At 46.6% G+C, this 12,776-nt stretch overlaps 3 protein-coding genes across 3 annotated transcripts; 2 read left to right on the top strand and 1 right to left on the bottom strand.

Annotated features, from left to right (window-relative positions):
- Nucleotides 1-400: 400 nt before the first annotated feature.
- N7446_008942 (Major facilitator superfamily domain general substrate transporter) lies at nucleotides 401-2,065 on the bottom strand (the record flags this gene model as incomplete). Its single annotated transcript, XM_058517687.1, has 1 exon — nucleotides 401-2,065. The coding sequence occupies one exon, from the start codon at nucleotides 2,063-2,065 to the stop codon at nucleotides 401-403; it is 1,665 nt and encodes a 554-aa protein (XP_058368475.1).
- A 3,837-nt stretch (nucleotides 2,066-5,902) lies between these two features.
- On the top strand, nucleotides 5,903-6,442 carry N7446_008941 (uncharacterized protein; the record flags this gene model as incomplete). Its single annotated transcript, XM_058517686.1, has 1 exon — nucleotides 5,903-6,442. The coding sequence occupies one exon, from the start codon at nucleotides 5,903-5,905 to the stop codon at nucleotides 6,440-6,442; it is 540 nt and encodes a 179-aa protein (XP_058368474.1).
- Nucleotides 6,443-12,395: 5,953 nt separating this feature from the next.
- N7446_008940 (uncharacterized protein) lies at nucleotides 12,396-12,776 on the top strand (the record flags this gene model as incomplete). The annotated part of the gene is made up of 1 exon (XM_058517685.1): nucleotides 12,396-12,776. The coding sequence occupies one exon, from the start codon at nucleotides 12,396-12,398 to the stop codon at nucleotides 12,774-12,776; it is 381 nt and encodes a 126-aa protein (XP_058368473.1).

The following is a 12,776-nucleotide window of genomic DNA, read 5'->3' as shown; positions in this document are numbered from 1 at the left end:
CCCTTTGCAACCGTCATATTGTTGACAGGGGTATTCAATGACATGGCAGTTTCTGTTAAATTTTGGTGTAGTGGCTTTCTTGTATTTAAACAGAGGATTCAGGAAGATAGGATCCCTGACGAGGACCTGGTCCCGGGGGACTGGCCAGTCTGTTGCTGTTTTACACTTACCCTGCATTGATATCAACAAATATGGTTAAATGAATAAATAATAAAAAGCAATAGACAGTGAGTAGTTTTACAAAAAAATTTAACAAAGAGGAGATGATTTCAATTATTAACTTATACAAAGACTGGAGAACATGTGCTGTGTTTCCCGATTGATCTTTTAATTGAACAACGCCGGCTTCTTCTCAGTGGGCCCTCATGGGAGCTGGAGGTGTAAACTGCGGACGAAGAGTCTAAGGCTGAGTCATGTTCTTCTCGCTTTCACCCTGTTGACTATCCTTTGGAAACAATGTACTGTGTTTCACTGGCCTCTGCAGGGTTACCAGCACAAATGCCAGGAGAGCAAAGGCCATGGCTCCCCACCAGGTATCGCGGAGAGCTAGTTGATATAAGCCCAAGATCTGTTCCTTGGTTGTTCCATGGTATGACTGCATGAATCCCTTGCTGGCTCGGACGTATGCGCCTCCCCCTCCCAACAAGGAGCGCACTTCCTGTGGGACCTGGTCCAGATTGTTATTAACGCTCTGGTTGAAGATGATCGATGGAATGGTCATACCCCAGACTAGGGCAAAGCTGCGCAGAAAGTTGAAAAGGGCTGTAACTGCTGCCATGTCCTTGGGGTCAAAGTGACCCTGGATATTAGGGAGCAAAGTAGCCAGGAGCAACCCGTTGCCACCAGCCACGATTATCTGCAGCACGACATGCACGACGGTTGGGGAGGAGGTAGTCAAAATAGTGAAACATCCCAGACCGATCGACATCATGGCAAAAGCAAGCAAGTTAATCAGGGTAGCCCAGGAGCCGGGGAGGTTCGACATAAGGATCCCACCGACAATAGAAAAGACAACCATAGCAACAATTGTGGGCATGAGTTCGAACCCGGCCTGCTGGGGCGACAACCCCAACACCGCTTGGAAGTAGATGGTCAGGAAGTAATTGACCCACATAATGAGCATGCTTTGGATGAAGCTCTGGATCTGCAGGGAAACGGCAGACAGGTTGCGCAGTAATCGTAATGGGAGCAGCGGGTGAGGACAGAAATACTCGTAGACTTCGAAGGCTATCAGACCACAAACTCCAAGTACCAACGGAAAGATGACCCGTGCCGAATTCCAGGCATATATCGTCCCTCCCATGGTCAAGGAGAGGAGGATGGCAACGCTAGAGGTGGGGAGCAGTATGTTGCCAACCCAGTCAAACTGTTTAGCGGTGACTCGGAGTGAATCAACAGCACTGATCTGTTCGGCCGTCCGATGACCCAGAACCGGAAAAAGACACACAAGGGATGCGCCAGAGAGGGGAAGGTTGAGGTAAAAGATCCATCGCCAAGTGCTATGATTAACGATAACTCCACCGAGGATGGGCCCGAATACCAACCCTAGACAAGACGTGGCCATCACCATACCCAGCATCTGCGGTCTCTGTTGCAGTGGCAACTGATCACTGATGATGAGCTCGGCCATTAACGGAATCGCCCCGCCCCCGATGCCTTGGATGAGTCTTCCGGCCAGGATCAACCTGAGGGAATTTGCCGCGCCAGCCATAGCGCTGCCGATAGCAAATACCACGATACTTCCTAGCATGATGGGCTTGCGTCCAAGTACCTCAGCCAGCCAGCCGATCAAGGGTTGAAAAATGGCGGACGCTAGGGTGTAGCAATTGGTTACCCAAACATAGTCAGTCGTGTGCAAGTCTCGTGCGATGGTCGGCAAAGCCGTCACAACAATGCTGCCCTCCATGGTCACGGCGAATCCGCTGAGACAGAGCGTCCCGAAGAGCACCCAATACTTCCATCCTAGGCCTGGGGGTTTGACATCGTTTGGGCATGAAGGCGATGGCTCTCTTTCCTCGTCTGGTGCTTGCATCTCAGGTTGAAGCTGGGGTGATGATGCTGACATTATAGGTGAGGGAGTCATGATAAGGTGACAGGATGTCAGGAAGAAAGAGAAGAAAAACAGACATACAGTAGGACATACACGTCACGCGAGTCACCCAACTCCTTTTTCCCCGACGAATTGGCAAATAGCTGGCTGCATTACTAGTGGACAGGGATAGGTGACCCGCATTTTTACTACCGAATGTTGTGAAAGCCAAGCTATACCGTCGCCATACGCCGTTAGATAGCACGATGTTCTAGTTGCAAAACTGGTGAATTAGTTGTGGATATTGGCACCGATTTCTCTTTTCTATTTGAGCATCAATGATGGGAGGAGAATAGAGCCATGAGGCCAGAATCTGACCATGTCGCTGCAATGGGGGACCTCGGAGACAAACGCGGAGACTTTCCAGGCTGTTTTCATATATTGCATCTCGGAGGTGCCGTGACTCGACTGAACATGTGCCCTAAGCCAATTCCATCAGTATTCCACATTCCTGTATCATGGGTTAAAAACATCAAAGATGAAATTAGGAACTCTGGTATACTCCGTGGTTCTTAAGCCCGAGAAGCCTCGGGCAGAGATGACCTAACGAGATCTGGTAGGGTCCACGGGTATTCCCGAGGTCTGGGGACATTAAGTGGGTAGAACCTTGGAAGTCTCGGTACTGCAGTCGCTACGTTACACCTTCAAATATTGATCAAAGTACGATACAAAATCCTTTCTCACCAAATAAGTTTTTAATGTCAGCTCGGTACATCGACAGTCATATCTTGGAAATTCAGGACAATTACTTGGTTGCTGCTGATATCATCTGTTAGCTCTGTATACCGATAGCGATAATCCCGAAATCCAGGGTAGTCACTTACGTTTCTGCTCAGTAGGTCTGTTTTAACTCTGTAAATCGACAGCCATATCTCAAAATGCCACGGAGGCTCCAAGAATCGTGCACTGACCTCGTGCAATCATAGAGGATCGACAATGTACAGATGTCGGCACGTCAGCGTCGGACTAACCGCGAAGCTATCTATCATGTTAGATAGCCTCTTCCAGGAGAACCCATGAGTTCTCTAAGAATCAGTCTCTGTATTTCTCCAGTACTACTTGTTCCTTAGGCATCTTCACCTTACCTAGTTGACAGGCTCTGTCCTGCAAACACTAGACCCTTCTTACCTTACACAGAACCCCAGGAAATTTACTTAAGCCCATCGTGCGTCACATAAAGATTATAAGTTGACGTAATAGAAGCGTATAACGAAGTTAAAGGATAGTGGAGAGAGGGGTAATTTGTGTGTTGCGCTAAAAGCTTCTCCATTGGAGTATTTGTATTATGAAAAACACTTGGTGCGGCTCAATATCAGCTAGTCGCTCGTTGAAAAAGCAGCCTTTGCATGAAGATCACATAGTACATATGAAGCTTATAGTATCCGGAGATATTGACCTACTTCATCTTTCTGCTGCTATTTTTTACTTTGTTTAACTGTTCTCTTAAACGACACGCACCCCACCTTCTTGCAATCGGTAAACCTATAGTTGCGGATACAAAATGCCTTCGAATACTGCCGGAGCCGTAATTCGGATACGTCTCGTTATTCTCTTCCTTACTATTACCTCGCTAGCTCTTTCCTGTCTTAGATCGGCTACTGCACGTTTTGCGATCTTTCTACGAGACTACGTATAGTCCGATCTCGTTGCCTCTAGTGACATTATATTAGACACCACATTCTAAATTCTTATAGACAAAGACCTCGAGGGGATATGTGACTATGGCCCTTACCTTAACCCTATTCTCCTTCTTCAGGATTGTCCTTGTAATCTACCCGAGATAGCTATACGAGAACCATAAGCTTCGAACTTATCACGGCTACATTCCGTTCGCCCTAAGCTTGACTGTTTTTTTCTTAGGGGGTTATATTACTAACTATATCTAAGGTTTTTTTTTAAACGTCCTTCAAGTTTTTAATAGTGAGGGTCACGTTTTATGCTACATGATTATATATAAAAGGGCTGTTAGCTAGGCCGCTTTCGGAGTTCTAGTGGTTATTGCCTCTCTTGTACGTTTTGTCGTACGTGGCTTACGCGAAAGAAGCTAACGCAATAGCTAAAGTGGCGGTTCGAGGTGCTTGCTAAAGTAGGGTTATAAAGTAACGAGGTAGGGAGCATTTCGAATAAACATAATCGCAGGTTTTCGCCATAAGTTTTCGAAGGATAAGGGAAGCAGAGGTAGAACTCGGAGCAATTAGAGAAATACAGGTGATAAAATCATGCAAAGGAATGGACTTTACTACAGCATTGCTTAGATAGTTTGCTAACTAAATCGTTTAAGTTAATTGGAAGTAAAGCATGTTCAATTCTTAATCTAACTTGCCCACCGATCATGGCCGATCGTAGAGCAGTAACATTACGTTAATGCTCATCCTCAAGTGGCTTATTACAAAAGATGTTTCACTTGATGATCTTTTCTATGTAAAATTTCCATCAACCTTGGATTTTTATAAAGACTTGAACGCTGACCCGGAACATGTGGACGGCTAAGGAATCACATAGCCCTAGAAACCTGTAGCTTCTAGGTCTCTCCATCTTCACTTTGAGGAAATCAAGCCATATTCCTGACGGCTGTAACGGCCTCTTCTTGTTCCCAGAGGCTTTGGTGCGGCTTCTGCGGGCATATAAGCCCTAGGAACCCCGACGTAGCTTCTGGGACCTTTTACCTCCACCGCTGGGAATGAAATCCAGGATCATGAGGATACCTTTATCCGCAGGGATACATTCAATACAGGTAATTTCTTTGGCTTGACAACCATTTAGAAATTCGCTAGTTGAAAAGTGTGAAATACCCTTTCGCGGCTTTCCCTGGCCAAAAACTTAAACAGTCTCGTCCCAATTGAAGATATCATTCGGTAGAAATCGAGATTCTTGCTCTAAATGAGCTTTTTTTCTTTCGAGATTTTGGACAATATAGTGAAAATGGGGCGGAAGCCGTCGAAAAAACCGGTAAATGGCCGGCAACCCGGTTCTCGCCAGACCGCTGTAAAATACAACCCGCAGTGCGCTCAACAATGGCTGGGCAGGGGACTGCGTTTATATTATTGAGAGAAGTGATCCAGCCAATAAATGCTTTGTAGGTTTGCTGGTTGGCAGTTTGGCTCTTCCGACCCTGAATCGGACCGTGCAGAACTCGGCAGGAAACCTGGATTCTCACGCGACCGCGCGAATGTTGGGCTTATCGCTACCATAGTAAATATACAAGTCCTTTGATATTGTATCCTCGGAAGCTGGGGATTTTCTGAGGCATCTTTGGTCATAGAAAATAGGTGGGAACATGATGGAAGTGAAATTTTACGATGTGGGGTAACCCACCAACCCATACTCTGCTGGGCGGGGGTGGTTTAACCAAGCGACGATTAGTGGGAGCCGCCCAGCGGTAGGCCGGGGTAAATGAATTCTCACGAATATACACACAGATACACACAAAGTTGGTTCCGTAGTTTGGTTTTGTTACCGTTCTAATCTTTTATTCTTTTATTCGCCATTGCCATTTGCCAATGCCCCACCTTATCTGAAGTGTCCTATGGATCGAAGTATGCGTGTCTTTGCGCGTTTTATTTCACTCTGTGCCTATCCGGGCCATGCTCGCTGTTCAAAATCTGTATAAAATCCCCCTCGTTTACCTCCGGGTAGATTTTCCTTTTCATAAACACATTCACTTCGAAGTAAATTTCTACAAACGTTCTTTATCTTGTTCATTCTCTTCGATACCGAGGTCGACTCTCGTTGAATTCGTTACTCTGTTGACCGGACTCAATCACATACCAACTATAACTGCATCAGTCCGTACTATATATTCCTACATTCAGAATGATGCTTCTCAAGACCCTGGGCATTGCTGGCCTCTTCTCCATCAATGTTTCCGGTCTTCCCCAGGACATGATGGTCCGCCGCGAGGACATGTTCCGCCGTGACGGCGGCGGTGTCACGATCATCAACAACCTCCAGCAGGACATCTACGCCTGGTCCGTCGCTGACGTTGTCGGCCCTATGCAGACCATCAACAGTGGCGGTGGCATCTACTCTGAGAACTGGCGCATCAACCCCAACGGCGGTGGTATCTCAATCAAGATCTCCCTCGACCAGGAGCAACAGGACGTCCTCCAGTTCGAGTACACTGAGTCCGGTGACACTATCTTCTGGGATCTGTCTTGCATCAACATGGACTCTGGCAGCATGTTCATCAACTCCGGCTTTGCTGTCGTGCCCTCCGATGAGACTTCCACTTGCCCTTCGGCTATCTGCACTGCCGGAGATTCCGCTTGCTCTGCGGCTTACCTCCAGCCTACTGATGATTATGCCACCCACGGCTGCCCTATCAGTACTGCTCTTAACTTGGCCATTGGCTAGTCCTACACTGTCTATCAGTCTGCCTTGATTATTGCCGGTTGAACCGTGCAACCCTTATTTTTTTACCTTTCAGACTTATCGTATGTAGCCCTAGTTGCCATATGATTTTTTTTTTTTTTTTTCCTTATGTATCACGCCAGATAGTAATGCCTTTTCGAGATGAGATTGGTGATTTTTTGTTACTCAACATGTTCAATTGAATTGATATGCCTTCTCCCCAACTACAGCGTGTTATTCCCTTCGGGGCAGGATGTCTCGTCACTATGATTTCTTACGAGTTAACTTTGGGAACCCCCAGTCAACATCTGAACTGAACATGGAAACGGAAGTTTTGGGGGGGGGGGGGGGGTGGGGGTTGTATAGACATATGAATAGACGATCATCAGATCTAGAAAAGTTTACAGGAAATATGCGATCTTTACTTCCGAAAACTTGCCTATAATTTTGTCCAGTATTAAACTCCTCTACACTTTCTCGATACTGGTATGGGGTACTTGGAAATAACCCATATCTAGACCCTTCTGGTTCGATAAAGACGAGATTGAAATTCTAATAATCATTGGGAGAAAAAAGCCACAAAACAGCTACAAAACAGCCACAAGACCAGGAACAAATAACCCCGCACAAAGTCGGTATGAGGCGAAGAGGCCGGAACAGCGAAGAATATGCGCCAATGCCGAAGTCTACCATCTAGAACAAGCGATAGACAGGGACCATTGATAGACTTCGACACTCAACGTTCCTGTCTGCAGACCTGCCTACACTCCTCAGTCCGTTCCACAGAATGGCGATCCTCCGCCAGTTGGATGGGTGGATAACTTTGGCGTCCTTGTTGCTTCCAAGGTTTGGCTCCATCGGATATGTAAGCGGTGTCCACTGAGGGGATGTGTGGCTTGAAGGTTCGATCCGATTTATGGCCTTTTTTTAAGTTTGTTCTGGAAAAGAGCGGGTCGGATCGATAAGACCTGTCTGATCTGCGATTTTACTGCGTTGGGGTCATTATTCACACCTGGGGAGATTTTGACGCCAGCGTTAGTACATCACTTTTGTCATAGCGTTGGCTATACGTAGACCGTTAGCAGTGCCGGAGTCTTGCGCGTAGGATGAACTCATAGCAAACCACCGAACTTCAACTGCAGAATTATCCATTCACATTTAGCAGAAAACGCCTGTCCAGCCTGTTCCTATTGAGAGCCGAACCGATTAGCTGGTTGAACCACGTCTCTTCTCACCGGCAACCATGGAACAACCAGGTAAATATGAGAGGGGAACTGCCGGGAGCTAATAGATGAAAGAGACAGATTATTAAGGTTCTGTCATCTGATGGCTAGGGTTATGTTTAAATTCCCCCAAACTCAAGCACCGCGCCAACTTTCAGTTGGCACTGCCTAATTCTTGGTTGAACAGTGTAGAGCCGATGTCAAAGGTTAAGAATTAATTGGAGGAATCAGTATCTGCCGACTCCTCGGATTGCTGTCTGGTCAACATCTGCTGCGTGGGCAGTATCATCGAGCCCCGCCCGAGGAAGGAGATAGGAAAGAGAAGGCAACCGACGGACCACTTTCGTAAATCTCATACGTTATGCCACAACCTACTCTCCCGACAGTTAAGACGAAACTCTAGCTCACTGGACTACGGGGGCCATACTTCTTCCCACGGGGCAATACTGCCCCACGCTGCAACTCGGCGTCCAGAATTTCGATGTTCAGCAGATGTTTGGTAATCTTTTGCTGGCAGACCCAACAGACCGGATTCGGCTTTGCCACAGAAAAGACTACTGTAACCCATTCACATCACCCGGTAGAGGAAAGAACAAGACCAGGGCCAGCTCATCATGAACTATAACGCCATCAAACCTCCCCCTACCGCCAAACTCTTGGGGTTGACTTTCGACCACTACTGAGGTGGAAGGAACACGTGCAACAAGCTGTTAGACGAGCCTCTAGGGTAAACACCACATTTGGGGGTTTGCGATAGCTGCGTCCAGAGCAAATACGAGGCGTTTGTCGCACTGGTCGTTAACCACACTTCGACTGTCTGGCATGACCGACTCCAAGGCAACGCCCATTTACGGCACTTATTCGTGTCCTGTCTGCCTTTCGGACCGCGGCCACAGTAACGCTGGGCATGGAGGTACATGTACAGCTAACACATCAATCAATCAATCAACCGAAGTTCTATTAACCTATTGGAGCCTAACTAATATCGTAATGTGGCTATGCAGGTGCTTCTTCACAAATAAAGCAAGAACTCATAATCCGTGCTCCTGATCATGCTCCAATACAAACAGGGAGGCTGGCCCTGAAAAATGTGGAAGAACCAGCCCAATACATGAAGTCTAAATGTCAAAAACCCGTCAAACCCGTCAAACCCTTCAAACCCTGAGTACAAATGCCCAATACAAATTAAATGCAATGCAATGAATGCGTGGAATACACCTTCCATCTCCCTTTGTAAGATCCCTCTCCTTCAAAGCCTCCTTATCCGTCTTAAAAGCGAGATCGGGCCTCTTTTCTAAGGAATGCTTTATCCTCAATTGATGCTTTACGGTGCTGATCAACTGACTAATCGGGGTCAGACGTTGACGTATTCGGCATGCGAGCTGGCCGGGTAAGCGAGCTGGCCACCCACCGATTATTACTAGCATTAAATTGTACATTTCAGCACCACAACATCTTATAGTTGAAAATGAAGCTATTGAGACCTCTCCAGACACCTATTTCTCTTATGTCCTACATTTTTACAAAGGCTACATCGCTGCCTTGCTCTCTAAGGAGGCTGAGTAGGTGCTGGCGAAGACCCTCCTTCTCTAGCAGCTGATCCTGCTTCATCAGCTATTTCTTGTCCTAAAACCATCGATAAAGCCTCCAAAACAGTCATGCCACCTTCGTGAGCTATTCGCTTTCTTATACCCTGCTTCTTTCGGGTAGTCTTCGTATTGGCAGCCCGAAATTCGCTATCTTCCCGACGTATAATACTAGCGCTATAGATAGCTAAATGGCAGCCTTTTATGATCTACTTAAAGGCTGCCTCTATCTGCGATAGGTTGTCTTGTAGCATTCTCTTAATACATAATGCTTACCGTCGTACATCTTTCGCTATATACGGAGTTTTTGGGGTAAAATTGAGGCTCGAATCGCTTCTATGGCTCGGAGGAGGTGGAATATATAGGCGTATAGAAAGTTTCGAAACAACGCGATCCAGATTTAAAGGGGCGATACTAGTAGCTACGAAGCTATTCCGAATAGTATCTTGCTTAAATGCTTTATTTCGAGCAGTAGGATAAGTAGTAAGAAAGTTTTTCTTATCGATTCCATAGACACTAAGCTTTACCTACAACTTAACTAGCTTCCCGTATGCCCGCTTTAACACCTAAAACAGCCGGTATCGAGCGGCTATAAGATATAAGATGGATGCGTCGGCATACAGATCGGTATAATGCTATTTTTCGAGTAGATATCGAGAATGGAATGCGAGGTCGATAGCAGTTCGTGGATTTTCGAACATGGCTTTAATCTGAACACTTGGTGTCATACTGCATAGAGTCAATCCGGGAGTGTAGAACCAACACTCTTGGCTGCTTCTGCTACTGTCTGTGTGTGTGTGTGATTCATTTACCCTGACCCCTCGTCGAAGTCGATTTATCAACCATTACCCGCTAGAGTTCGTTTTGGTCTACCTGGTAAATCAACTGGTTATGAGCCCCAATTGCGCGACCTCAGAGCATCAGGTTCGATTCCCGCAGTTTGCGTCGCTTGAGCACCCAGAGCCTACATCAGACGGCCTACGATTGGCCACACAGCCAGGCAGCTTTGCCCCCAGTCAAGTGTCTATGGTTTACCGGGAGAGACGGGTTTTTGATTTATAAACCATTTCCCATTAGACTAGGTGCGAATTCGTATTTTGGTCTAGTTGGTAAATCAACAGTCGAAACGATATACCTAAAACCCACAATTATGTATATCTCTCAATGTACATATATCGTGTACCACTTCCTAAGCGAACTTGGAGCCTCGCTGGGACCTTTCGTGACCAGCAGCCGTCATTGTTTCATACTGCCCTCATGGCGCGCGGCTTTGAAATCGTTTTTACCGCGACTATTTGCAGCGACATTGTCGATGCTGTTTTAGATTTAGGATCATATTTAGAAAAAAGTGATGCTGGGTCGGTTAAGGAACGTTGGCTAACGATCAAATCCTCCACGAGGTATTCAATCTTCAATGCTCATCTATCTCATTTGTTAATAACCCAACGTTGAATCACCAAAAAGAACCTGCAATTTCATCACTAGGAATCATGGAAATTATTTTCCCAGTCTCGCTTTACTGTTGGTTGTGTTGAGCTATGGGTCTGTTCGTCTAGACTGCGGAAAACGTCAGGTCACGGTCGCGTGTGCGGGTACTCGACTCAACCCATTGAAGCTTAGCCATACGTTGACTCAATTTTTGGACTTGTGACCATCGTTAAAATACCTTTGAATACCATACGTACTAATGAGACGGCGACCACGTGATTATGCAGGTAGTAGAAGGGTCGACAGTAGACAAGTAGGACAGTTCTACTATTCTACTTTCTAGTGTTCTACCATGGGAGAACTAAGGATATATATGGTCACTCATTCATGTATCCATTTAGTTCTTCGTGTTCAATTATACATTGTTACTTGCGTTAAATACTCAAAGCTTCGGTGACTCTTTACTTGGTTATAACTTGACAACACTCACGAATAGATCTAGTTATACCGAGGTATAGTTCTATTCGGCGCTCTACCTGGCATCGGTTCCTCGATACACTCAAAAGAACGTAGCCCATATAAGGCCTGCTCGGCGACGGTACAGTTGAGAGACCGATCATTAACGTTGGAAGACAGAGAAGCACAGCCAAGTATAACCACGAACCCGCGTTAGGGTTCCTTGGGTTTCGATATCATAACCTATTTCCGGGGTTTGGCACAGTCTACGAACTTGCAAAGTTCTTATTCTTGTGAATCCCCGATTACCAGTTCGGTCACGGTATTTTGCGTCCCCTAAGATCTTCGTGGGATCCCAACGCCGGGATCCCACTGATGATACCGAGTTGCCCGGTTCGTCTACATACCATTCCTTCCCAGCCACATGCCACAAAACAATTTTTTTCTCTTTTTTTTTTTTTGGCAGGATCAAGCCTCCCACATCCCTATTCAATCGTTATCCATGCGAATCAGTCTAGATTAAATGATGCTATTGGTTTACCCGACCGGGGTTTCCTTCTCCGAATACCTTCATCGTCTGCGGCGGTTTTATTCGCCACAGTCGACCAGCTGCAGTTAACTTCAGTGGCTGGTCATGCGGTATAGCTCAACGCAGCCATTTTCATGTGTCATCTCAATTGAATTTTTTTTGTGAAGTCATTCACTGCCTGCGGTACGTTCCTTCGCCCCCTTGGGTGCCTTGAGTATTATGAGATTCCAAGATCAGCGGCCTAGTTACTCGATCTGCGATTGTCCAATTTCCACGCCGAGCTGACACCCTTCAAGACAATGCTGCTTCCGTGTATATCACCATCACAGGCGCTTGGTGGCACGAAGCCATTGGGAGTAAATTTTTCCATTCAATGGAACACTGCGGTATGGTTGTTTGTTTGGTGTTTCTCCTTCAGCTATAGGGGCTACCGAATGCGGCACTGACACCAGACTAGATCCGGGTTGCCCAAGCACAACTTCGGAAAGACTCGACGAAGACGGAAATTTGTGATGCTCCCAACTAGATGAATCTAGGTTACTTATTCAATTAGAATGTATTTATTTGCAACCAGCAATTATCAAAATCTATATGAAGACCATCTAACCCAACATTAAATCCGCACCACAACAAGAAAGGATTCCCTTATCAGGTCACTTCCTCCAGTACTTTGAACAGTCCAAAGCAAATTCAACAAAAGTTCTTTCAAAAGAATAGACACACGTTATCCGGTCATGCAGCTCACCAATGTCACCGCTCTGGTCCTTGGCCTCTTCACCTCCTCTGGCCTTGCCGCTCCTCCTTCTTGGGTCAAGGCTGCTACTATCCAGCTCGCCAACGAACAATCCGGTGCCAATGCCAATGTTGCTGTCCCCATTGATGGCGTGAAGCGCCCCGTTCAGGAGCTCTGGGGCCATACCGCAGTTGCACACGAGGGCCTTGTCTTCGCCTCAAGTGCCATGCTCACTGCTTTCCAGCAGACCACAGTCTGCGAGTTCACTGAAGAGCCACGTCTGGATGTGATTATGGACGCTGAGAAAACATACGCTTCTTTCGGGGGAGGCGTCAAGGATCTCTGCGCCGCCTATGTGGTGTGCAAGTGCGAGGGCATGTAG

The sequence above is a fragment of the Penicillium canescens genome (genome assembly GCF_028828765.1).
Source record: "Penicillium canescens strain IBT 15451 chromosome Unknown utg000006l_segment0_segment0, whole genome shotgun sequence".
Taxonomy (NCBI): Eukaryota; Fungi; Ascomycota; class Eurotiomycetes; order Eurotiales; family Aspergillaceae; genus Penicillium; species Penicillium canescens.
This window is presented reverse-complemented; position numbering and strand designations above follow the sequence as displayed.